At 42.5% G+C, this 27,268-nt stretch overlaps 1 protein-coding gene across 1 annotated transcript in view; it reads right to left on the bottom strand.

Moving 5' to 3' along the window:
• The window catches only part of FAM81A (family with sequence similarity 81 member A), a 38,623-nt gene continuing 11,355 nt past the window's right edge, over positions 1 to 27,268 (bottom strand). The window contains exons 2-11 of the mRNA XM_089781990.1: positions 25,320 to 25,387; positions 23,432 to 23,705; positions 21,830 to 21,948; positions 14,858 to 14,987; positions 11,910 to 12,016; positions 8,284 to 8,419; positions 7,457 to 7,652; positions 2,185 to 5,227; positions 1,106 to 1,416; positions 1 to 838 (exon numbers count right to left, since the gene is read on the bottom strand). Coding sequence (XP_089638116.1) covers positions 5,106 to 5,227; positions 7,457 to 7,652; positions 8,284 to 8,419; positions 11,910 to 12,016; positions 14,858 to 14,987; positions 21,830 to 21,948; positions 23,432 to 23,705; positions 25,320 to 25,366 — 1,131 coding nt within the window. The 5' untranslated portion in view covers positions 25,367 to 25,387 and the 3' untranslated portion in view covers positions 1 to 838; positions 1,106 to 1,416; positions 2,185 to 5,105. The remainder of the gene's footprint in view (positions 839 to 1,105; positions 1,417 to 2,184; positions 5,228 to 7,456; positions 7,653 to 8,283; positions 8,420 to 11,909; positions 12,017 to 14,857; positions 14,988 to 21,829; positions 21,949 to 23,431; positions 23,706 to 25,319; positions 25,388 to 27,268) is intronic.

A 27,268-nucleotide genomic window follows, 5' to 3' on the forward strand; every position in this document is an offset into this window, starting at 1 on the left:
TATTGTCTCTGCGGGAAAGGAAGGGGTGAGGGAGGAAATGAAAAGAGGGGCAAGACACAGGCCCCTAGTGAGGAAGCCCAGGGGAGAGTGTCACTGGGGTCCTTGTAAGAGACTCTCCCTCAGGGTTTCCCAGATGTGCACACCCCCTCGATGGACCTGCTGGATGGCAGCATTGCGCGGCTGCTCGAAAGCCCTAACAACCCAGCCAGTCTCTGCCCCCTACCCCGGGAGGAATGTCTCCTCTTTCCTCTCACAAATATTGTGGAACTCACAACACACAGCCACCACTTGCAGGATGTTCCACTCTCCAACATCCAGCCAGGTGAATCACGCCTTGAGATGCCCGAAGTCGCCCTCCACAACCATGCAGGCCCTGCTGAGCCTGGCACTGAGCATTCCAAGGAAAACTTCAAGGTGGCTGGTCTAGGACTTTATGAGCCAGGGTATCAGAGGGTAGGCCGCATCCCCCACAATACAGAGTGTCATGCCCATGTCCCCAACCCTAATGGTGTGGTCAGAGAAGAAAGTGCCAGCTTTCTTCTGGGACACATTCAAGTTTTGGAACACACGGGCATTGTGCGCCTTCCCTGACCATCTGTCATACATGTCGGTGAACTGCCCGTGGTGGTCGACGAGGGCCTGCAGGACCACTGAGAAGTACCCCTTGAGGTTGATAGTCAGATGCCTGGTGGTCGGGGGACTGGATGGGGATGTGGGTGCCATCAATAGCCCTCCCACAGTTGGGGAAGCCCATGTTGGTAAAGCCAGTGATGACGGGGTCCACATCGCCAAAGTTGATGACTGTGTGCAGCAGGATGGTGTTGATGGCCTGCACCAGCTGTAGAAGCAGACAAACAGAGAATCACTGGGGTGCTAGAGCCCTTGGGAGGTCCCTGAGCCCACCCTTCTCCCTATACCCTCCCACACACACACCAGGAGCAACCCCCTACATAGCCCCTCCCCCAGAAAGGCTGTGTGAGGGCGGGACTGAAAAATTGCCCAGGAAGGGTGCTTTCCCCACTCCCACCCCAACATCTATTTCCCAAGGGTTCCGCATTCCAGCACTTCACTCCCCCACTGAGACTTTAGCCTGAGAAAACCATACCTGCATGACGAGGGCCCTGATGGTCAAATTCCCCACACCAAACTGGTTGCCGATGAATCGGTAGCTGTCAGGTGTGGCGAGCTTCCACACAGTGATGTCTAACCACTTGATCAGGGGGGCGGCTGCTATCACGTGTTTGTCCCATCACAGGAGGGCGGGGTGAGCTAGGCACACAGCTCCAGAAAGGTCTCCTTCCACCTGCAGAAATTCTGTAGCCAGTGCTGGTCGTCTCACTGCTCCATGATGATCCGGTTCCACCAGTCAGAACTGGCGTCCAGTCGCCAGAAGCAGTGGTGCATGGTGGGGTGCAGCTGGGAGAAGGAAGTGTATCAGATGTGTACATTTTTCTGTGTTAGTAATCCAACCCTGAGTCCCCATCTATTTTTTTGTTCAAACGCCTGTTGTGATGCTTCAGGAGATCCCCCTCCATGAGTCCTCCCATCATCCCTAAAACTGTTGCCATTGTATAGCCTTAATCTGTTCACTGACCCTTTCTGTGCTATCATTTCAGTCAGTTCTTTCTCCTCTCCTCCAGTCTTGTTTTTTTCCCCCTTTTGGCGTCTCTCTCTCTCTCTCTTTTTTTTTTTTTTTTTTTTTGGCCACACACACACAGCCCTGCAGGCTCTTCCTCTCCACTCACATTCTAACAAAAACCATATCCTTCCTCAGGCTTGAAAAGGATACCCATGGTAGGTGGCATGTCTTGAGAAACTGAACTAACATGTTCTTATGGCTGAGTGGAGCACCATGCAGAAGGCAGGCGAAACATGGATCAGTGGATTACTGACTGAACCTGTAACTCTACACATCTGCTGCTTTAGAACTAGTTGCATTAGGGGTCACTGTAGATCAGCAGTTTCCAACCTTTTCCAGATGGGGACCCATTTTGACAATTCAGACAGACTTGGTGACCCAGGGCAATTCAAAAATGGGGAGGAGGAGGGAGGGCAGAGCCACCTGGGGAGACACTTGGCGACCCTTTTGAAATGTAATGGTGACCCATACTTGGGTCCTGACCCATAGGCTGGGAAACCCTACTGTAGATGAAGGAAATAAAGGTGGGAGAGAGTTTTACATGCCTATTTGTGGAGAGCAATGTAGATCCAACTCAGGTAACTTTCTCTCGCTGCCCACATAGCTCTTGTTCTCCATTCATGTCCTCCCCCACTTGGCATGCACCTCGGAAGTAGAGACACTGGTGAAATGTTGTTTAGTGACGTGGATATTATTTTAGAAAGATATCATTTTTGACTTGACAATGTCCCTTTACTCACCTTCAGGGGAAAAGCCTGTTTTCAAAGGCAAGAGCCAAGTTATCAGCTGGCATTTCCTGTGTTGGTTTATATATGGGCTGGATCACACAAGATTTTACAAGAGAAACACTTTTATTAAAATCATATATAAATTGTTTCTCTGACTTACTGTATGCTTGTTCATTTCCTGTAAGATTCACTTTATTACAGATTTGCTATTAAGGAGAAATTTCTCTCTGGGGTTGGGGAAAGAGTTACAAAACGCCAATGAATTCTTCTCCATCGCACATGGATAAATATTTTCTAGACAAGTAGACAGACATCAAGAAAAGGTATTTTTAAAAGAACTGTTAAGAAATACCTGTAAATGTTTCAACCATCTCCTTCCAGTGAACAGGAGTCATATCTATAGCTGCCATTTTAATTATATTTCACAGCAGGTGATTGGGTGATAAAAAGTGATACAAAGTGGGACTAAAAGAGTCATTTATGCCATTAGAGAGCATTGGAAATCAAAGTTGTAAAGTTTTAAGTATTAAAATGTGTTAAAAACACTTTTGTCTATACTGGCGGCAAATACTAATTTAGCCCTTGATCCAGCAAAGACTTAGGCATTTGCTTAATGTTACACATGGTTCATTGTCCCACTGTAATAAATGAGTTTAAGACCTTGCAGGATTGGGGCCTTAACTGTTGTACTACTTGTTTCATGGCTCTAGCACACAGGAGTGATTGAGAGTTTGCTACTGACAATTCAATGGCACCAACATTTGGCGATATGGACCTGTGCAAACAATGAAGCCACTGCAGACTCCTATTGACTTCAATGGATTTTGGATCAGGCCAAATATTCTGAGTAGTGGCTTGATCCTGCACCACGTGATGATAATGGGAGCAGGATTAGGCCCTGAGTGAATATATAAAATATTTATTTTCTCATCTAGATTACTACACAGCGTTGGTGCTAATTTTCATTATTCATAATTTTCAATAAGCACCAGTGTGATATAAAGTACATTAAGAAATAAAAATATTCTTTGGAAATTTTGTAAATGCAATACCGATTCAAATCTACTTATCCATGCTAAATTATTAAAACCTATTTAAATAAATTGAATTTGAAAAGTCAGTTGTCTTACATCAGCTATAAAAATTCCTAGTGGATCAGAAAACATTTTAAGATGCATTTTAATGCATCTTATTTTTACATCATGTTCTCCAGAATTACTTGAATGATCACTTTCCCCACTGACACCAAAACCCTCAAAGTTTACACTGACATAATGAAACAATGCACAAGAACACAATTCATAGTAAAACTTATAATAAAATACTGTATATATTATCCTTCACTCCGTCTCAGCTCTACCTGGATATTAATTAGAAGTCACAATACTCAGGAACTTTGAACAACATGTTAAGTTGCTTGTGTTGCTCAAATGCATTATTGTTAGCCTGTAACTACAAAATATAATACTATATAGTAAACACACACACACATGCGCGCACATAATACTTTTCTAAATGAAGCAAAGGTGTCATTCTCTGAAGGTATTTGAATTTAAAAAACTGGTCTGTTAGGGTACATCTCCACTGTCATGTGTAGTTTGAAATTTGGCATTTCAAAATAGAGCACTATCCTGGCATTTTCCTTATTCCTCATGCAATGAGGTTTATAGGAAGCCAGAATAAGATGCCCGTTATTTTTTAATAACAGGAATGCTGTAAGACACAAAGAATGCTATTTTGGGATAATGGACATTAACCCAAAATAGCGCTGCTGGGTAGACATACCCTCAGATGCCAGTTCTGCACTAACTGAAATCAATGGGAACATTTCCAGTGACTTCAATGGGAACAAGATCTTACAAGGTGGTGAATTGCCAACTGATATTAACCTGTTAAGGCTTGACTTTTAAACAAAGCAATTAACTATGGGTAACATTAAGCTTTAGTCATGGGTATTTTTAGTAAAAGTTATGGACAGGTCACAGGCAGTAAACAAAATTTGTAGTCCATGATTGTCTGTGACTTCTACTATGCACCCCTGACTAAAACTTGGAAGTGACCCTAAGGCATCCCACAGCCCCCATTGGCTAGGAAATGCAGCCAATGGGAGCTGTGGAGAAGGTGCCTGCAGGCAGAACCCATAGAGGTAGGAGCTGAGTTCCCTGGGTAAGCACTGTCCTGCACTGCAACCCTGATTCTCACTCACCCGCCAGCCAAATTCTTACTGCTGCCTGAGGCCACTCCAGCAACAACCAATGCACCTGACCTGGGGATTGCCTGAGCACACCAGCCACCTTAAAAGTTATGGACGTCAAAAAAAAGTCACAGAATATGCGACTTCCATGACTTCTGTAACAAAAACAGAATTTTATCTATGGGTACAAGTACTAATATTTCAAAGCCAACAAGAGTGGAGGTAGCACTCTGAGGCTCCTTTAACATAATTTGACATCACATTCACTGAAGTGTTACTCCGCTTTTAAACAGCTGTAACTCCACTGAAATAAACTGGAGTAAAAGAATAGTGAACTAGGGCTTTGCCCCCATAAAAACTATGTATCAACTTAGCTTTTAAAACTTGCATTTACCACTTACAGTAAACATACACACCTGAAAAACAGAAGCATGTTATTTGGTACATGCACTTATTACAAATTGGGCTGAATTTATAGCCTACTTAGACACAAACACTCTTCTCTCTGAATAAATCTTGTGATCAGTCATGGTCTTGACTCTCCCTATGTTGAAACTTCCTGCTTCATTTGCTGAATCTGCTTCTGTAGCTCATCCTTGTCAAGTTTCATTTTAGCTTCTAGAACTTCCCGTAGAGACCCAATGCTCTCGTAGATAGCCGCGAACCCTAATTGCAGATAGAAATGTAATTAGTTTTATTATTAAACCTAAAGACTTTCTCCAATTTCTCCACCTCTTTCTTGAAACGTGATGCCCAGAACTGGACTCCAATTGAGGCCTAATTAGCACAGAGTAGAGAGGAGGAATGACTTCTCATTTCTTGCTCACAACACTCCTGTTAATGCATCCCAGAATCATGTTTGCTTTTTTCACGACTACATCACACTGTTGACTCATATTTAGCTAGTGGTCCACAATGACCCCTAGATCCCTTTCTGCAGTACTCCTTCCTAGACAGTCACTTCCCATTCTGTACGTGTGAAACTGATTGTTCCTTCCTAAGTGGAGTACTTTGCATTTGTTCTTGTTAAACTTCATCCTATTTACCTCAGCCCATTTCTCCAGTTTGTCCAGTCCGTTTTGAATTATGACCCTATCTTCCAGTGCAGTTGCAACCCCTCCCAGCTTGGTATCATCTGCAAATTTAATAAGCGTACTCTCTATAGCATCATCTAAATCATTGATGAAGATATTGAACAGAGCCGGTCCCAAAACAGACCCTTGCGGAACCGCACGTTATGCCTTTCCAGCATGATTGTGAACCATTAATAACTACTCTCTGGCTTTGTCTATACTGCAGGGTTTTTGTGCAAGAAAACTTCTTGCGCAAAAGTGCATCCACACTGCACAGACACTCTTGTGCAAGAAAGTTCTGATGGCCATTCACAGCCACTTTGCACAAGAAACCCCTGTTGAGCGTCCAGACACACCTTTTTGTACAAGACCTCTTGCACAAAAAGGAATTATTCCTCATAGAAAGAGCTATACCTACACCGCAAAAATCCCTCTGTTCTGCCAGTTCACTGTAAATTTTCTTGTGCAAAAAAATGTGCTTGAGGTATGGACACTCCATGGGTTTTTGCGCAAAAATGGTTGTTTTTGTGCAAAAACCCTGTAGTGTAGAGAGAACAGTTTCTTATGTACCCATCTTACAGTAGCCCCATCAAAGTTGTATTTCCCTAGTTTATTGATAAGATCATGCAAGACCATATCAAATGCCTTACTAAAGTCTAGATATACCATGTCCACCACTTCTCCCTTATCCACAAGACTTGTTATTCTATCAAAGAAAGCTATCAGATTGAGTTGACATGATTTGTTCTTTACAAATCCATGCTAGCTGTTCCCTATCACCTTATTTTCTTTCAGATATTTGCAGATGAATTCCTTAATTACTTGCTCCATTATCATTCCTGGCACAGGCTGACTGGGCTGTTCTTATTTCACTTTTTTGGGCACTATATTTGCCCTTTTCCAGTCTTCTGTAATCTCTCCTGTCGTCCATGATTTTTCAAAGATGATAGCTAAAGGCTTGTATAGCTCCTTTATCAGCTCCTTAAGTATTCTTGGATGCATTTCATCAGGCCCTGGTGACTTGCAGACATCTAACTTTCAAGAGTAATTTTTAACTTGTTCTTTTTTCATTTTATCTTCTAAACCTCCCCCATTTCCACGAATGTTCACTATGTTAGGCATTCCTTCATCATCAGACTTCTTGGTGAAGACAGAAACAAAGAAGTCATTAAGCACCTCTGCCATTTCCAAGTTTGCTGTTATTGTTTCTCCCTCTCCACTGAGCAATGGGCCAACCCTGTCCTTGGACTTCCTCTTGCTTCTAATATATTTATAGAATGTCTTCTTGTTACCCTTTATATGTCTAGCTAGTTTAAAAGCAAAAATCAAGATTACAACATATAATAGTGCATTTTCATGATCAATAAGGCAAATGTTCCTAACAAAGACAGGCACTGTGCCAAATTCTTTGCAGGTATAGATGTGTGAAACTCCATTGAAGTCAATGGAGCTGTGCCTATATGCACATTATGGCAGCCAGACACTGTTGGCAAGCACAAGTCCACACCCTCTTGCTTGGCTACTCCTTTAACAGTATTGAATTCTGTTTTCTACAGACAAGGAAAACAATAAGAAAAAATCTAAAGCTAATTGTGTTTCACTCACTGCTTTGTAGGAATAACGCCCTCTGTGGATACAATAGGTGGGTACATGATTTTGTGAGTGTATCCACTATGCACCCAGTTGAAAAATATGTCCCATTGTTGGAAAGAGCTTTCAGACTCTCAGATGATATATTAATGAAAATAAAGAAAATACGTTTATCAAAGTTAAATTACAGTAGCAGAATTCAGAGTATAGAGCTCAACAGCAGTAGTCCTACCAGCATTAACTTCTGCTTTCATTTCTTTTATATCTTCATTAATTTCCATATGAAGCTTGCTGATTCGAACATTTATCTTCTCTTCAGCCTGTTTTGTTCCATGTTCTTCCATTGTTATTTTCTGTATTTCTTCTATTTTATCAAGTTTCTCTGACATCTGGCTGAATCTTATCTCTATGGCCCTTTCACTCATTTCCTGGAATCAGTGAAAATAATTACATTCAGTTATTCTGTGGGCAATAAATTCCATTGTTCGTTCCCTAGATATGTAACAAGTATCAATGCTTACTTATTTCCTATACAAGATTTAAATGTTTAATCAGTAATGAAATATAGTTAATAAAAAGTCTCAAATTAGATGCTTCTGCTTCATTTTGTTTAGGATAAAATATTTCTAATTTTAAAAGTAATGTTCAGTTTTATCTATTCCTATAGGGTGGGTTTTCAAAAGCTCCCAGTAGATGGAAATTTTATTGTTGCATTAAGTGGAGCATACTTATGCCAATATTGAGCATTTCTGAAAAATCCTATGAAAATGCCAACTCGGCAATATTTGTTTGTATACATCTCTAGAGTCCTGCAAATTCTCAGCTATCTGCTTTATATCTGCAGTATCTACATCTCCGGATATGGATGTGGATAAAAAATTTCTATCTAGAACCCTGAAAATTTGTGGATTTTCACTTTTTATCTATGGGTATCTGCATGCACAGATGTCAATGAGGAGATCCGAAGCTCATTTTTGTGGCTTCAGATGAAAATGCGGATATAAATATACAGGGAACTACACATCTGTAGAAGTATTTTCTTTTATTACAGAAACCTACAGTGTTTTCCTTAAGAGCCAAAGACATCTGATCAATTTTCTGTAGAAGCTCTTTTTCAATTCGTTCCTGTTCCTGTTCCAACCAGCTGCGCGCAGACAATATCTGGCTGCTGAGTTCCTCTACTGCACCTTTTAATCTAAGAGAATAAAATAAATTATCATGTTTGGAAATATACAAGAGCATTTCAGGTTCTTTGATCACTTGGCTGTGGCATTTTTATGACAATCATCATAAAAATCCTCTTTTTCCTCTTTAGTATTTTTGACAGCATATTCATGCAATGTTTTGAAATTTCAGGCTGCTAGACTTGCTTTATGTTAATTGTTTCAAATAATCAAAGATGAGAGGATGTGATACAACAGCAACTAGCTGCACAAAATATGGTTGCCGCATTCTGAGGCATGTACAATGCAAATCCTTCAAAAAGTAGTTTGCCATATGCTAGAAATAAATGTGACATCCTATTCACTTTACAGTCTTTGAAGCCCAGAAGAGTTGGGACTAGAAAGGACAAGTAAGGGTTTTAGTGTTTGGATGGACATGCATAGAATTTCAAATACTAGAACATTTAAATGTATGCATTTACCTCCCTCATTTTGGCATGATGCTGAGATAGTTGTAGTAATTGTGGGTGTGTCTAGACGAAGCTTACAGGAGCAGTTGACAAAGGTTTCCCTTGTCGACCGTGCCACGTCTAGACTGCCGCGCTGTACCAGATCAGCTGATTGTCGGCACAGCATGGCAGCCATTTTTATTTCAATGAAGTGCGAATTATTTAAATCCCCGCTTCATTGACTATGTCAAGTAAACTACTTTCCATGGCTCCGTCGACAGAGCCATGTAGTCTAGACACACCCTATGTATGCACATGTATATTTGAAGTGAGATTGAAAATGTTACACCTGTTGAATTTCATGTCTGTCTGTACATGTATATGTTCTTTTCCAGGTCTTAATACTTACATCTGGCACACAATGTTTTATAAATTTATTTCCAAGTGGTTTGTGACCAGATTTACAGAAGTATTTAGGTACCTACAAATGCAGAAAGGTGCATAGTGGCATTTACAAATGCACCTAAACAAATTAGGAGCCAAACTTCCACTGCAAGCCAATAAGAATGAAATGCTGAACTAACTTAGCTGCATCTATAAAATCCACTAGGTACCTGTCTGCATTTTTAGGTACCTAATTATCTTTTTATATCTAGCCCTTACTGAGTACTATTACAGCTGTGAGTATATGTACAAATTAATGTACCTTCATTTGGGTCCCAGTCCTTCAATTCCTCACTCATTCAAAGATCCTCAGTCTCATAGGGTACATCTATATCAGCGGTTCTCAAACTTTCTGGGCTCCGGAGCCCTTTACAAGCGTAAAAATTTATGCAGAGCCCCAGCAGTCCACTGATTGTATGTGTTGTACCTGGAGATGTCTCGCGGAGCCCATGGGGCTCTGCGGAGCACAGTTGAGAAACACTGGTCTATACAGTAGCGTTATTATCCATATCTACACACAAGCAGTTATTTCAACATATTGTCAAAATAATGTCAAGCTGAAGGACTGCTTACTTCAACTCCTGTAACCCTCATTATTTGAGGAGTAAGGGAAGTCGGAGGAAGAGTGCTCTATTTCAAAATAAACGCTGTGTAGATATTCCCAAATTCAAAATAAACTATTTTGACTTAAACTACACAGTTAGCGTAGCTCAAGCTGTGTAGTTTATTTCGAGTTTAGCCCTGCTATATAGACATACCCCTGATGCCATGGTCACCAACCCGTCAATCACGATTGCCTGATCGATTGCGAGGTGTTCGGGAACCCCCACATTTCCCCCACCCCCAAGAAAAAGCCCCTGTTGATCTTACCTCCAGCAACAATTGAGGTAGCACCAGCTTCCTGCGGGGGGAGGGAGAGCAGTCCCACAGCTGCATGCCATGTTCGGGGATTCAGGAAGTGCATGGGCTGCTCTCCTCTCTCCCAAACATCTGGCGCGTTTCCTGAAATGCCAGGTCTGTCACGTGCCAGCAACTTCCTTCCCCTACTGCCTTCCTGTGTGGGGGGAGAGTAGGAATCCTGGGACTGCGCCAGCTCCAACTACTCAGGAAGTGCGCAACTGCTGTGGGGAGCAGAGGAGCAGGGCACGCACACTTACTGAGCAGTTGGAGCTGGCGCAGTCCTGGGACTCTTACTTCTCCCCCCTCCGCCTCCCTCCACCCCGTGCAGGGGAAGAAAGTCGTCAGCGCATGACAGACCAGGCTGTTCAGGACATGCGCCAGCTGTTTGGGGAGGGGGAAGCAGCGCACATGCTTCCTGAGATCTGGGCCTGGTGTGCAGCTGCAGGATCCCCAGGTACTGGCCCCAGCTGTCCCTGTCCCCTCCCCCTGTCCAGACCCCCCCACGAGTACCCTATCTCAGCCCTAACCAGCACCCTGACCACTGCCCCAGCACCCAGTCCACTGCTCCAGCACCCTGCCATCTGCTCCAGCACCCATCAGCACCCTGTCCCTTGCCCCAGCACCTCAGCACCTGACCCAGCACCCACTAGCACCCTGTCCCCTGCCCCAGCACTCTGTACCCTACCCCAGCACCCTGTCCCCTGCCCACACCAGCATCTTGTTCCCTGAGCCAGCACCCTGCCACCTGCCCCAGCACCCACCAGCACCCTGCCCCAGAACCCTGTTCCCTGGCCCAGAACCCTGTCCCCTGTTCCCACCAATACATTTGGGGCCACATTAGTGAGGCTTGGGGGGTTTTGGAGGGGTTGTTTTTTTGCATCTCATTTGTGTGGCCCCGACTGACTTTTCTGTGGGTTAGTGACCCCTGACTCAAAACAGATTCCCTGCCCCTCTCAGAAAAAAAGACAATGCTGAAACCTTTTGTGCTTGACATAATATTTTACTTAAAAATGAAGCCTGGCCAACAAGCCCGCAATTGGGACCAAGCCCCCATCTGGCCACAGCATCATAACATTCCTGCACCCCCCTCAACACCAAAACTGAGTCTATCATACACTGGAACCCCCTGTACTGAGCCTCTCACATCCCCGAACTACTGCACCCCCACATCCTCAGTCTTCTGCCACAACACTCCTGCACCATCCACACACCACAGATCTGTGTCCTGAACCCATCATACTTCCTGCCCTGAGCCCCTCACATACCCAACCCAAACTCCTGCAACCTCACATACACAAGCCTGTGGCTTGCTCAGCACCCTAACCCTCAATCTGACCCCACACTCCCCAGCCTAGAGCTCCCTCCCCAAGCCAGCATCCCTTTCTTCACCTCCTCCTCCATCCAAATTCCTTTGCACCTCTCATCCCTTCCCACACCCAATCCCTCATTCCCACCCCAGAGCCTGCACCTACTGTCCAGTGAGAGTGAGTAAGCAAGTGATGGAGAGATAGCAAGTGATGGAGAGGAGGGGAAGAGAGAAGGCGGGGCCTCAAGGAAGGGGTGGGGTTTTGGGAAAGGGATGAAGTAGATCTTGGCTTATCCTAACATTTAAAAAGTGATCTTGAATGTAAAAAGGTTGGATACCACTGCCCTAATGATTACTCACAGTTTGCAAGAGTAGACTCTTGATTTGTAAGTGGCATGATTTTTCAATATGGTGAATACTCACTTAACATCCAGAAGGTGGAGCTGTTGGTTGCTCTCTTTGTAGGCAATCTTCAGTTTTGCTTCTTGTTGCATTATTGACTGCTCTACTCTGCTCAAAAGGTATGAAATCTGAAATGGGAATTCTGAGTTTACTATTTTCTCCTCAAATTCATCACACATTGTGTTTTGAACATACTTATGACTGAAGATTTTAAAGGGACACTGCTCTAATTAATAGACCCAAACTTTAACCTACTTGCAAATTTTCCTTCTATTAACCCACACAGCTGGAGTGGCAGCATTACTAAGATGACAATTTCTCAACAACTAGAGGGAGCTGTGTTACCTTGCAGTAAGAGCATCTACCTGGTCCTTTTTTAGTGAATAGGTGAGGAATATTACCTACCTGCACCCCACCTCCAAAACCTCCCTGTGTGAAGTAGCTCTCAAGAGTACTGTCCATGATACACACCTCTTGAGAAGGCTCTTATTCTTCCTATTGTTGCCCACTGGACTCCAAAACCCATTGACAATTTAAGGGAAATAAGATTTCTCCTAAATGCACACGCTAATTCCTATTATTGGCTATGACGAGCATACATGAGGTCATGATTGTTACAACCTCACTGCAATACCTATTTCTCTTTAACTACAATTATATTTATTCACAAAGACTAAAGATAAAATATGGCTCATCAAGAAAACAGACATGCTAGCAGTTAGCGTGCTGGCAATCTTTATGAAATTGATATTTTAAAAGTTGCTACTTGAGAGCTGTTCACCTCACTATCAGATCTTTATTCCAAAATATAATGATCTGATGAATTACTCAACACATCGAAAATCCGATTTTATAAATTGCAGGCATATTTTAATTGTATAAATGCCTCTTAAACCAGTAGGTTTCTATATATCAGCTTCATTATTTGAGGCATTCATTAAATGGAACAGATTATTTTAAAAGCTAGTAAGAAAAAAAAGTGAATTATCAGCCTGCTCTTGGGAGCTAAGCTTTAGATAAATGTGAAAATTTTTTGACATACAGTGGAAATGCTACTGTTCAACTACAGGTTGGACCTCTCTGGTCCAGCACCCTCAGGATCTGACCAGTCCTGAATGAGGGAATTTTCTGGACCAGAGGAGATCCCCTGCTACCGGTTCCCCAGACCACCTTCTCTCCCCACTGCCAGACCCAGCCACCACCACTCTCTGCCACACTGCCGGGCTGCTGCAGTCCTGGCCAGCCAGACTATCCTGGCTCCAGTCCCATTATTAGGGCTGTGGTGTCCCTGGTCCCGACTCCGCCACTGGGGCTGCCACTACTTCTGCACCTACAGCCCCTGCCCAGCTATCAGGGCTGCCACATCTCTGGCCCCGACCCCACTATCGGGGCTGCTGCAGCTGCCACATCTCCAGCCCCAGTCCCAGTACCACGACTGCCATGGCCCTGGTATGGGGACTGCCGCAGTCCCTGCTGAGCTACCAGAGCTCTGGTGCCAGTCCCAGCTCCCCCCCCCCCCACCCCTGCCAGGTTCCAAGCCACTACCCCCCTTGCTACTGGGGCTCCCAGCCAGGACTCCCTGGTCCAGGAACACCTGTAGTCCTGCCGAACCATGGAGGTTGCTGAATGAGGGAGTTGCAGTTTTGGGTGGTCAATAGGTTATGGAATATAGATTTTCCATGTTTTAAAATTCTGTTACCTACTTGAATCATGGAAAATGTATTTGTTGAGCTTTTTTCTCACCAGGGTTCAAATACAGAAGCTGGAACTATCGTGGAATTGATTTTCCCTTTTGACTAATCCACCTACAGTACCACTGGCTAACTCAGTCAGATTGCTTGATGTGTTTGACCCAATTATTACTGCACAGACATAGGTCTAGATTGTGCGTGACTTATGTGAGGTCATGCTGGAGCACAGGAGCAAGCAAGAAGCGTCCCTCTCCTACATGCTTGCTGTTAAACTGAGACAGGAAGAGCCCTGGCATCCCCCTTTCATGCTCACCCATAGAATCAGGCTGGTGCACCATAGTATTCTGTATAACTATTCTTGTATGGAGCATTCTGTATAACCCAAGCAGCTTGTGAAAAATGCACAAGCAGTAGCAACTGTGGAAACTGCTGCATGGTGCAAAATGTTACTGGTGCTCTTGAGGGGGCTCCACATCTCCCATGCCACAAACTAACCCATGAGGAACCACTACTGAAATTCAGCCATTGCTGGTCTTGCTCACAGAAGCCATTAGGACAACACTAACAACTACTAAATAATACTAAATAATATTTTAGGAACAGGAAATTATGAATACTTTATCCAGCTAGAGCAGTAGAAGAGTATAAACAGGTGAAATGAAACTGCCAACTCAGATTTGGTCCAATTCTACAGCAGACATCTCTACATTTGCACATAGGGTTGCCAGATGGTTTCAGAAAAGATATCGAACAACAAAAAAAAGTTTGTTGAGCGCCACGAGAGTTATTAAGCAAAAAAAGCCAAAAAAACAACAACAAAACCCACAGTGGCCCCTTTAAAAACCGTGTGGTGAGGCTTTTTTACCCTAACAGGTTGCCGGCGTCCGCCTGCCATCTTGTCCAGCCTGGCACAGGGAGGCAGCTCCCCAATAAGCACTAGGGTTGCCAAGCTGCCTCTGTATTGAGCCGGGCAGCCTGGGATTTTCACCTGCTGGATGGAAAAAAATCTGAAAGTACCAGACCTTTCAGGTGTCTGGTATTTTCTGATTTTTTTTACTGGACAGGAGGCGAAAGTAATGGACTGTCCAGTTTGATACCGGACACCTGACAACCCTATTTGCACACAGTGTCATGGGATATTTAATGAGTAAAAATGGTGAAGGTCTGATTATGTCTCTTCTGAAAGCCAGCAACTCAATTGGCATTAACAATATAGTGTTTTTGTGAATGAAATTAAATTCTCCCTCTTATGGAGGTCACTTGTTTTATACAACATACCTGTATTTCTGCCTCTTTGACTTTAGATTCCAAGATCATTTTAGAAGCTTGTTGGTCTTTGCTTAAACTTTGAAGTCTTTCATACGTTATTTTGTGTTCTGCAGACAATCTGGCTAATCCAGCATCGCACCTGTTTGGATAAATAAATACCAAAGCAATGGGTAACTGTAGCTGAATGCAATATATAGGCCAACATTTTAAAAAATATATCTACTTAAGAATGGTCTTCCTGCTGGGCCTGGGCTCCATTCCAACTTTGAAATGCACAAGAGCCCCCACTGGGGCTCTTGTACATTTCAAAAGCAGAACGCGGAAGTGCCTATCGACTAGTCAGGTAGTTGATGGAAATTCCATCAACTACTCAACTGGTAAATTAAATGCTAGTTTACATCCCTAATCCAAATTAGAATAAAAACAGAATCCTTTTAAGGTTTGAATTTTACTCTGTAACAAAACCTTAAGGACATACAAATCTAACCCCATTCCAGTCAGACTCCTCTGAAATCTGTATGGCTGTGTCTACATTGGCACCCTTTTCCGGAAAAGAGATGCTAATGAGACACTTCGGAATTGCAAATGCCGCGGGGGATTTAAATATCCCCCGCGGCATTTGCATGAACATGGCTGCTGCTTTTTTCCGGCTCGGGGTTTTGCCGGAGAACAGCGCCAGTCTAGATGGGATCTTGTGGAAAATAAGCCCTTTTCCGGAAGATCCCTTATTCCTACTTGAAAGCAGGAATAAGGGATCTTCTGGAAAAGGGCTTATTTTCCGCAAGATCCCGTCTAGACTGGCGCTTTTCTCCGGCAAAACCCCGAGCCGGAAAAAAGCGGCAGCCATGTTCATGCAAATGCCGCGGGGGATATTTAAATCCCCCGCGGCATTTGCAATTCCGACTGGTCTCATTAGCATCCCTTTTCCGGGAAAGGGTGCCAATGTAGACACAGCCAGTGAGTTCAGGTTTCAGGTTCTTTTTTGACCAATCTATAATATGACTATAAAGTTATTTTAAATTAAAAAAAAATTCAAAGTCTAACTTACAGTATTAATTAATCTCTTGTGCTGTTATCTGTAACAAAATCATATTGTCAAGCCCACATGCCTAGCCAAAACCATGTTAGTTGTTTGTAGGACATAATGAAAAAAGAGAGAAAAAAGTCACTTTTTTGTATCCTAACAGATTTTTCAAAAGCCAAATAAAGAGACTTGGCACATATTTACCTGAAGTGAGATAATTTTAAAAATATGAAGATACTGAGGGATTAGTAGTCCCTGAAGAAATGTTGTTACTTGAAATCTAAGGGTATGTCTACACTGCAGCATTTTTCTAGAAAAACAGCAATTTTTTCCAGAAAAACTATACCTATGTCTACAGTGCTATTGCGTTCTTTCAACAAACTTGAAAGAACAGAGCAGTTTTTCCAACAGCAGTGAACCTCTTTCTATGAGGAAGAAACCTTTTTCCAAAAAAGTTTTCAGAAAAAGGCATGTGTGGACACAGAAGAGGGAGTTCTTTTGAAAGAAGAGGCCTCCAGGAAATAACACAGATGTCTTGGTGGCCACTCTGTCCATACTAATCACAACTTAAATGCAAGATAGCGTCCAATAAATGTGGACACTATCTTTCGAAAAAGCACATAACTTTTTCCATGTGCTTTTTCTGTGTGGATACTCTCTTTCGAAATAAGCTTTTCCAGAAGATCTCTTCCGGAAAAGCTTCTTCCAAAAGAAGCTTGTAGTCTAGACATAGCCTAAGTGCTGAGGTTATTATACATAGTAAGAACTTGATTTTCAAAAATATAGATGCAAAAATATACATCCAGTTGCCCGTCTAATTTGTTTGTGTAGTTTCTAGGATTGTACATAAAATTAGAATTTTGTGAAAGCAAAAATGTAAATACATAATTATACATTTGCATGCTTAATATGTCTCTAGTAAGATGAAAGCCTAAAACATAAGCCAATGCAGCACAGGCCAGGTCTGAGGCCTGAGGCCTAGCTAACAATGGACAAAACGTGGCTAACATATGTAGTCCCCTTACTAAAGGTGCCTCTGCTTATTTTCTGGGAAGACTCTGTGTGTGCTGCAAACTAGCCTCACAGACTACAATTCCCATGAGTGCTTGGGAAAATCAGGAAGGAAGTTACTCTTCTGTGGGAGATCTGAGTCTCTACACATGTGTGGAGGAAGACTCAGCAGTCTGTGGACTCATCTCTCTGTTTTCGGAGCAGAAAGGGAGGTAGGCTGCTGTGGAAGAGTTTGATCCAGTTCGGGAGCTGTTATGTGGCTGTTATAGACTGGGACAGCGAGCCTTTCGAACTGGGATCTAGCAGGCTGCTTCTGATTGCCCTAGAGGGGAGGCCCTTTGGCTGTACTTGTGTATAGAAGCTACTCTGCACCCGGCACACAGAAGGAGACTGTGAGGGTATGTCTACACTAGCCCCCTAGTTCGAACTAGGGAGGCTAATGAGGGCGACCGAAATTGCAAATGAAGCACGGGATTTAAATATCCCGCACTTCATTAGCATGTTCCCAGGCAGTCACCATTTTGGAAACTGACTAGCCCGGATTAACTGCCTGTGTCTACACGCATCAGTGAAACGGGAGTTCAAAGTAAACCCCTAAATCGAATTAGCTGTTACTCCTCGTGGAATGAGGTTTAACAGCTATTTCGAGTTAAGGGGTTTACTTCGAACCCTCATTTCACTGCCACATGTAGACGCGGACAGTTATTCCGGGCTAGTCAGTTTCCAAAATGGCGACCACCCGGGAACATGCTAATGAAGCGCAGGATATTTAAATCCTGCACTTCATTTGCAATTTCAGTCACCCTCATTAGCCTCTCTAGTTCGAACTAGGGGGCTAGTGTGGACATATCCTCAGTAACTGGGCATCTTTGGGGAAATGCTACCTGGGACAGACCTCAGAGATACAGACTAACTCTGTGTTCAAAGAGATGTGGTATGCCCACATCTTGAATACTGTATACAGATGTGGTCTCATCTAAAAAACAGATATATTGGCAATGGAAAAGGTTCAGAAAAGAGCAACAAAAATGATTAAGGGTTTGGAATGGGTTCCTTATGAAGAGAGATTTAAAAAGACTGGGACTTTTCATCTTAGAAAAGAGGAGATTTTCTAAGTGCTATTTCAGGATACTTCCGGTATACTATACTTCTAGTATCCTGAAATAGCGTTTTTCGCATCTTGATAGTGTGCCCATTATGTTGAAATATCTTTCCAAATAATGGGTGTGCTGTTTCAACATCCCAATAAACCTTGTCCCATGAGAATTAAGGGATGTTTCAGAATACCACTCTAGTTCGAAATTTGGGGCTGTGTAGACAATGCCAAATTTCAAAATGAAATTAATAGGTATCAGGTTTAAAACAAACAAAGGTAAGTTTTTCTTCACGCGCCACAAAGTCAACCTGTGGAACTTCTTGCCAGAAGATATTGTGAAGACCAGGACTTTAACAGGGTTTAAAAAAGAACTAGATAAATTCATGGAGGTTAGGTCTATCAATGGTTATTAGCCAAGATGGGTAGGAATGGTGTTCCTAGCCTCTGTTTGCCAGAGACTAGAAATGGCTGACAGGAGAGGGATCATTTGATGATTCCCTGTTCTGTTCACTCTCTCTGGAGCATTGGCCACTGTCAGAAGACAGGATACTGAGCTAGATGGACCTTTGCTTCGACCCAGTATGGCCGTTCTTATGTTCTTTTGTAAAATACTTTGAAATTGTTCAGTTTGGAAGATTCTACGCATTATTAATATAATTGATAAATAGTCCCCATCATTAAATGAAGTGAAACTTGTATGAAAGATTTAGGAATGTGAGCATTGTCGTAGTGGATCAGACTAGTTCTCCACCTAATCCAGCATTTTGTCTCTGAAGTAGCTGGTCAAAAGAAGCCCATCAGAAGGTATGTATAGGGAATAATATGCCTGCAGGGAAAGTTTCTTCTTTATCTTCTGCAATGAGAGATGAAGAATATGAGGGATTGTATTTCTTCCAAAAAAAATTTTTTAAATTTGTTATTACAACACTGGAGTGCTTTGTAATAACTGATAGGCAGTCCATTCAAGGCCCCACACACGAGAGCTTCAGTAGTTTTAATTTATGCATAAATGTTTTAAGTTGTGCCTTGCATTGGCCTTCTGCACTGGGGTGCATTTCCTTGCAATATGAACAGAACAGCTATTAAAACAGCTGTGCGTGGTGAATTGTGTTCATTATGTTTTTTCACAAAAGCGTAGAACTCATGATAAACCATCCTGAGTGGACTGGAATGCTTTTTATCCTTATTATAACTATCCTTTTTATCCTTATTGTAACTAGCTACTCTTGAATATTTTTCTTTTGTTCCTACAATGTTTGCTCCTTGGTGAATTGTGGATGTAAGTCCAACAGCATATTGAGATTTGTGTCATAAGACACAAAGGACACATGAGACACAAAGGCAAAAGCCTGGAAGTACAGCATAATTCAAAGTGGGGGTTGTACCTTGCATCTAGCAGATGGATGATTATTATTTACAACTATTTTAAAATTTTAAAAAATCTTGGTCTTCTTTTGATCTGGTACTTGGAAATGCAGTTTGTGATTCCCTTTTGTCTCTGGCTTGACCAATGTCTTTTAACTTTCTGTCATTAGAAGGTTCAAGCTACGTCTACACTGTGGGTTTTTTGCGGAAGAGAAAATGCAAATGAGCACACCATTTGCATATCTCATGCTCTCATTTGCATATCTTCTTCCGATCCTTTCTGCGGAAGAGGTTTTTGCGATAAAAAGCGCTGTGTAGAGAGGACCATTTATCAGGAAAAAACCCTTTTGCACAAAAGGCATAAGACACAAGTTAAAATCCAAACTTAAACATTCCCAGAGCTTGTAGGTTATTGCACTGTCAGGATTTAAATCATCCCTTTAGAAAAATGAGACCAGCTATGAAGTTCAGATTCAGGTCTGAACCTCTCCAGAATTTGGGGGGATTATTGATGAAATAATCACAAGCAATTTAGGACTGTCTCCCACTCTGTATTTGTATAGCACCTAGCACAATGCGGCCATAGTTTCAGTTGGGGTAACTATGCACTACTGCAATGCAAATGATAATTATAACCAGGAGTTATGGGAATTTTTATAGCAAAATATACTTGTAATTGAAGGCAGATAATTCATTCTCACAGAACAATGTCCTAATTGAATTCAGCATTTTACAGCTAAAACAAGTTTTTTTCCCTCCCAAGAGAAGATTTTAACAAAATGCTCAACGGGGAAGCATGAAACAGGAGATAAAAAGAGACAATAAATGTGTTCTGTCTCAATAATGAGCAAGAATTTCTAGCCCTAGGCACTCTGATGTCTGACCTTGAGCACTGCACTTTGTGTAATCTAAATCATGTAGTTACAATTATTAGGGGAGAAGTAAAAAAAGTGAACTTCCCCAAGCAAACATATCAAGAAGAAATATTGGTTTAAGTGCGGATAGCTCCCCATTACCTCCCCCGCATCTTAAGTTCTCTGCCATTTAGAGCCAGATTGCAGGACACATTTTAGCAAGTTCTCATTCAGGTAAGCACACTCATAGAATTCAATGGCATTACTGGCATGAATGAGCACTCATCAATATAAATAAAAGCTGCACAACCTGGCACTAATTGTGTTGCTCCGAACATGCGATCTTGTAGAATCTCATTGTGAATTCTTTATATAAAGAGGGCTATGCAGGAAGACCCGTGGAGATAAATTTGGCAGGAACACTTCAGTGATCAATAAATATTGTTCAATAGTTTGTCTGACTGAAAGACAACAAAGCAAGAGTTGATTTTGTCCTTTCCTGATGTACTTAGAAGGAATTGTCTTAATGTCTGAAAAAAATCAATCCTCTGTAATCACTGCTCTAGCTCCTATTTAAACAACTCTTTTGGAAATTGGGATAACAAGTCAATGTGGAAACTATATGCTGCCCAAGATAGACAGCAGGAAATCTTACAGAATCTTTTAACCTTCCACCTTCCTTAGCTAAGTTTTTCCAGCCTATTGACAGTATCAGTAAATCATTTCTGATGAACTACAGTCAACTAACAAAACTGGTGTAGTTAAAAAGGAATGGGATGTCTTAACAAATCCAGATAATTGGCCAAATTCATCTCTGGTGTAATTCACCAAATGCCATCAACCATAAAGATTCTCCATGACAAATTAAGTCCTCATCTACAGCCATACAACCCCATTACCTTAAGATTATATTTTCATTGTCATCAATGCCAACTGTAAGTTGGTTTGCCCAGGTGTCATTGAGTGAATTATCTAAAAATAACAAAGCTGCACATGTGTAAGGGCTTGTCTTCACATACAGTGCTGCAGCTAGTAAGCTGCACTGATGCCAGTTTCAGCGAAGAGTCTACCTACACTAATGGTAGGGCTTCTCCCATTGGCTTAAGAACTCCATCTCCCTGAGATGGTTGCTGGATCAAGAGGAGAAGCGCTCCCATTGACATAGCGCTGTCTACACCAGGAGTTATGTCCACGCCTCTGAGCAACATCGTGGCTTGTGTAGTCCATGCCTGAGGGCTTAATTTGGCCTATAGAACCTCTATGATGCCATGGTTACTTCCACTCCCCTTTCTTTTAAACCCTGGGAATAACATGCAGTTTATCTAATTTTAATAAGATTTTTACTTCTTAAAATACATTAAAAAACAATATGTAATTTTATGTTGCTCCCTGGGAACACAAATTTTTCAATGGTATCTTTTTCAATAATTAATGGCCATGTAACTAATGTTAATATTTATACTGAAATGTAGGAGATTATTTCTCACTGCCATGAAAACATTGAGCCAAATTCATTCTGGGACTTAGACCAAGGTTAAATTTGGACCACTGTCATTAAATATAAAAGGCATACTTGAAGATTAATAGAAAACAAGTTGATTGCAAAAAACACTCCCGAAAGTGACACTTGCCTTGCAACTCTCCCCCGAAGATCTCCCAAACCAGATAGCTGCCGCAGTTCCAGACTCTTTAAGGTAGAATTAGTTCCATAACTGAGGTTATCCCTGACACGTATCTGTTCCTGTAGTGTCTATAAGGCATTAATACGCAAACAGAAGTTCAACAAGTCACTATACATTCAATAGGCCATTTATTATATTTTGCTAAATCCAAATAAAATATCAAATCTGTTTTTAATTTAATAACAACTGTTTTTATAGGCATGCAAAAAAATGGGGCATCCAATCCCTTGCACTCATGGCAGAACCAAGTACCACCTACAGTAGACAATCCCTGACAGGTGTATGTTTAATCTGCTCTTAAAAATCTCCAATTATGGACATTCCACAACATCCTAGGGAATTTATTATCGTGGTTAACCACCCAGATAGTTAGGAAGTTTTTCCTAATGTCCAACCTAAACCTCTCATGCTGCACTTTAAGCCCATTGCTTCTTATCCTTTCATCAGAGTTTAAAAAGAATATTTTTCTCTCTCTTCCTTGGAACACTCTTTTAGCTCAATTTGCATAGCTTATTTTGAGTTAAGCCCTATTGAGTAGACATACCCTTAAAGCCTGGTCTTCACAACATCCTTTGGCAAGGAGTTCCACAGATTGACTGCACATTGCATGAAATAGTACTTCCTTTTGTTTGCTTTAAACCTGCTACCTATACGTTTCATTTGGTGACCCCTAGTTCTTATGTTATGGGACCAAGTAAATAACTTTTCCTCATTCACTTTCTCCACACCAGTCATGATTTTATAGACCTATTGTCTTCATATTTAGCTTACGGTTCACTATGATTCCTAGATCCATTTTTGCAGTACTCCTTCCTAGGCAGTAATTTCCCTTTTTGTAGGTTTGCAACTGATTGTTCCTTCCTAAGCGGAGTACTTTGCAACTGTACTTATTGAATTTCATCCTATTTATACATTTATTTATGGTTTCTCCTGATTTTCAAGTCCAGTCCACTCACAGAACGCTCTCTAAAGTCACACTAGCAGCAGAGTTGGGTTCTCAAATACTAACCTATATTCACTCAACTACCACTACCCTGCTAATTTCTGCAGAAATCAGGTTTAAGGTTGTATATTTGATTAACTGGATAAGTTGGGTGTGTGCATTGTGGGTGGCAGATGTGGAAAATGAAAAGGATGAGGAGTCTGTGTATGTTTTCTTATAGGGGAGAGGAGTCTGTATATGTTTAGGTAGTAGGGCCTTTCAACTGAAGTTGATGTGCATGTTAGTGTTGCATCTTAGAGCTACAGGACTACTCGTTGTTTTTAAAGTTACAGACCAACATGGCTATCTCTCAGTGATGATTTTCTAGTTTTGTCTTTTGTGTCGGATTAGCAGCACAAAACTGTGTAGAATTTATATGTAAATTCCTGCCAGTGGCCTATATTTTTTATAGCAACCAAAAGAACTACATACTCTGGTAAGCATATACCTACACTTTATAAATGTTTAGCTCTTATACTTATACCATATATTAAATCTTACTAATTTTTCTAATTAAATTCAGTCAATAGCAGAAATGGTGCTAGCCCCGGGAAAGAACCAGTACATACCTCAATGTCCCGGTTAAGCTGCCTCACTATTGCTGTTATGTTTCGGATATGTTCTTCTAAGAGTTGCCTAGCCAACCGATCTCCTCCTCCTTTGTTCTGCATTCTATGCAAAGTAGAAACAATGTCCTCCTTAATGCGAAAAGCGTGTTCCACAAGAGCAGCAGTTGTTTTTTCATGGCTTAGAATTCTGTCTTCTAGCTGATCCACTAGACTTGCAGATGCTAATGGGACTGCGGTCAAAGCTTGGCTGTGTAGTGGTATATTTCGAATCCGTCTAACAAAAGAAATATATTAAAACAAGTGTGTTATTAATGTGTTTGCCTTACTCAAAACTCTACTGTAGCTTTTAACCACAGTCATGTATATGAGACTGATACCAGCTTAGTAGAAACACTGGGAGGTACAGTGCCTCCAAAAAGAACATTGGCTCCCAAAAATCCTAAACACCTCCAGAGTTCCCACCATTGTACATAGGTACAGCATTTGCTGCCGTGAGTGGTAGGTGTGAAGGGAGATCAAGGCCTCCTCTCCAGTTCACTTCAGGGTAACTAACCCAGGCATGTGCACTTAGCAAAACAAAGCAGTCTATCTGGGGACGAACACAGAATGCTTTTGATTACACTGTGCAAGTATCACTATATGTGGGCAAATTTTGCCTCTTCTTTTTTCCCATCCTTATTCAAAGCAATAATTGTAATAAAGTTAAATACAAATAAAATTAAGAAGGAATTTTTTTCTCTCCCAGTAAGGCTACTTCCAGAGTATGCATCCAAAAACTTCTCCTCTTGGGAACTGGTTAAATAGATGCTTAAGCTTTGGAAATCCATGAGGGACAAAATCCAAGCTTCTCACAGTCTCTAAGGCAACCTTTCGAAAGAGGTCAGCTCCCATTTAGGCACCAAAATAACTCTACGGATTTTTCAAAAGAGCTCAGCACTGGGCAGCTTCTAATGAAAGCAACAGTTGCTGTTGAGGTGCTGAGAGTTTTGGAAATCTGGCCATCGATGAACACTGTATTTTACAGAAGTTAAGTTTTATAATTCTTTAGAGAAAGATTTTCAAAAGCACAAATTGAAAATAGGTCTTCAACTCCCATTGAAAGTCAATGATCATTGGGTGCCTAATTTTCCTTTGTGCCTTTCAATACCTTAAACACCTTTCTTATTTCTTTTTTTCTTGTATGCTAGATCTGTTATGTCATACTCATAGGGGCCTAATCAGGAACTGAAGGCTAAATTCTGTTCTCACTTACATTGTGTGATGATTTCACTTAAGTTAATAGAGATACAACAAGGGTGTAAATGAACGCAGAATTTGACCTTACATTTTTACACCCATTCCTTAGTCGTGAAAAGCTTCCACTGGGACTAGTCCTAATATCCTGAACTTTCACTCTGGCTATATCTACACTACAAAGAAAAGTCGGAAAAAGATACGCAAATTGCAAATCGCAAATCGCAATTTGCGTATCTTTTTCCGCTTTTCTTCCGAAAGAGGCTTTTCCAACATTTGGCCCACCTACACGGGGCTAAATGTTGGAAAAAACACGCTGTCTGAAAAAAACAGAACGAAGTTTACAGGGATGCCGAAAAAATGTGTCTGCTTTTTTGGACATGGCAGAACTCTGCAGTGTAGACATAGACTCAGTCACAGTTGAAGCCAGTAGATGTTTTCCTTGAGAAAGGACTAAATAAAAGCCAAGGACTTTATAATTTAACTCATGATTTGGATAAGCAGGGTATATGTCTAAAATATTTAATTTAGTTTAGTTATTGCACTAAGTACAAAAGCTATAATGTTAAGCATGATAGTAAATAGAGAATTAAAGGAGAAGTATAAATACTCCTGCACTCTGTAGATTCTAGATTTCTAACATGTCAGACTGTACCTTTCAGTAGGGGCAAGTGTCGGAAAGATTGGGCTTCGCTGTGCCATTTTCTTTTCAATAATTTATGTCTGTTGAAAAAAATACACATTGCATTACTTAACAAGTGTTTATATCTGGCACTGAAATGACTTCATGTATCTGCTTGAAGTGAACCTTAAAACTAGGCTGACAACTCTGACATTGGAAAACTTTTGATATATGGCCCATGATTTGGCTTTCAAAATATTTGTCTACAAAACTTATAACACAGCAAAACAAGGAAGAGAATTTGATGACAAACAATTAAAACCCTTTTTCAATTGAATGAAGCACATATGAAAGCTGATAGATTGACAGCCTTGGAAGCTGTAGTCCTCAGTTTATTCACAGAACTAATAAAAGTAAACAGACTTGCTGACTAGGGTTGCCAGGTGTCTGGTATTGTACCGGACAGTCCAGTATTTGAGCGCTGTGTCCAGTAAAAAACATCTGAAAATACCGGACATGTGCAATGTCCGGTATTTTCTGATTTTTCCAGCTGGGTGCCGGACGGAAGCCTGGCGGAGGTGGGGGGAGTGGCTGGGAGACGGGGCCACGATTGCCGCCGGGAGCCCTCAGTCGGTTGAGTGTGAGGAGGAGGGGAAGCTTCCTCTTAGCTCATGCGTCGCCGGGAGCCTGCGCAGGACAGGCAGCAAGTGCCCAGGTCAGTCCCACTCCCCGCCAGCCGATTTGCGCACCCCCCCCCCCTTCCATGCCGTCCGGTTCTCCCCCACTTTCCCTCCTGATCTTCCCCGTCCAGCCCCCCTGCACACACACGCCCAGCTCTGCTTCCTGCCAGCCAGTTCCTTTTCCTGATCTCCCCTGGTCAGCCCCCTTGCACTCCTCCCCCCCCCCACCAGCTTTGCTTCCTGCCCCCCCCTCCTCCCAGCCAGCACCGCTGCACCACCACTACCACCACCCCCCGCCAGCTGTGCTTCCCGCCGGCCCATTCCTCTTCCTGATCTCTCCCGGCCAGCGCCGCTGCACCCCTCCTCTCCCCCCAGCCGGCTCTGCTTCTTGCCCACTCTTCCTCCCGGCCCCCCTTGCAGCCCCCAATTGCCCCAAGCTGTGCTTCCCGCCCCCCTTACTCCCAGCAAGCCCTGCCCACTCCCAGCCCGTCTTCCCCCCCAATATCCCGCAGCCAGCCCCATTCCGCTTGACCTCCGCCCCACAACCAGCCCCGCTTCCCATTGGCCCCCCCATCTCCCTCGGCCAGCCCCGTTGCCCCCCCTCCATTTGCTGTTTCTAGCCCCCCGTTCCCTTCTTGGCCGGTCGTCTTCCTCCCCCCATGAAGCGTGATTTTTTTTTTTAGTGACTACCTGGAAAACCCCTAGCAGGTCCTTGGAGTCTTTTTTGTTTGTTTGTTTTTTGCTCAACAACTTTGTTTCTCCCCCCCCCCCTTTTTTTTCCTTCAATAAATTTTTTTCCCCGGTGGGTTTTTTTGGCGGGGGCGGGAGGGTGTTCAGTATTTTTGTTTCAGCCATCTGGCATCCCTACTGCTGACAGGCGGGGTAAAGGGGACAGTTGCCATGGGGCCTACTGATTCAAAGTGGTCTAGGTTTCCCGGCCATTGCCACTGCTTCTGCTACTGCACTGGGTGACTTATGGCTGGGTACAGAGTGGAAGGCTGGCTGCCCCTGGCTCGGCCCTTTCTGCCCCAAGCTCCAAGCCCTTCTGGGAGCACTGAGCCGGCCCACCACTCTATCTTGCCCAGGGGCCTATGGATGCTGTCAGCACCCCTAATAGTAAAGCCGGTCACTCATATTGAACTTTTTACGAGTCAAACCCAAAGTACTTTACAGTCTCTAATGTGTTAAGCCTCACAACCTGCTCTGAAATAGGGTAGCATTATTATCCCCATTTTTTACGCATGGAGAACTGAGGCACAGAAAGGTTAAATAACTTGTCTAGGGTCACACAGGGGCCGTGAT

This window comes from Pelodiscus sinensis, chromosome 14 (assembly GCF_052426305.1).
Source record: "Pelodiscus sinensis isolate ZL-2025 chromosome 14, ASM5242630v1, whole genome shotgun sequence".
Taxonomy (NCBI): domain Eukaryota; kingdom Metazoa; phylum Chordata; order Testudines; family Trionychidae; genus Pelodiscus; species Pelodiscus sinensis.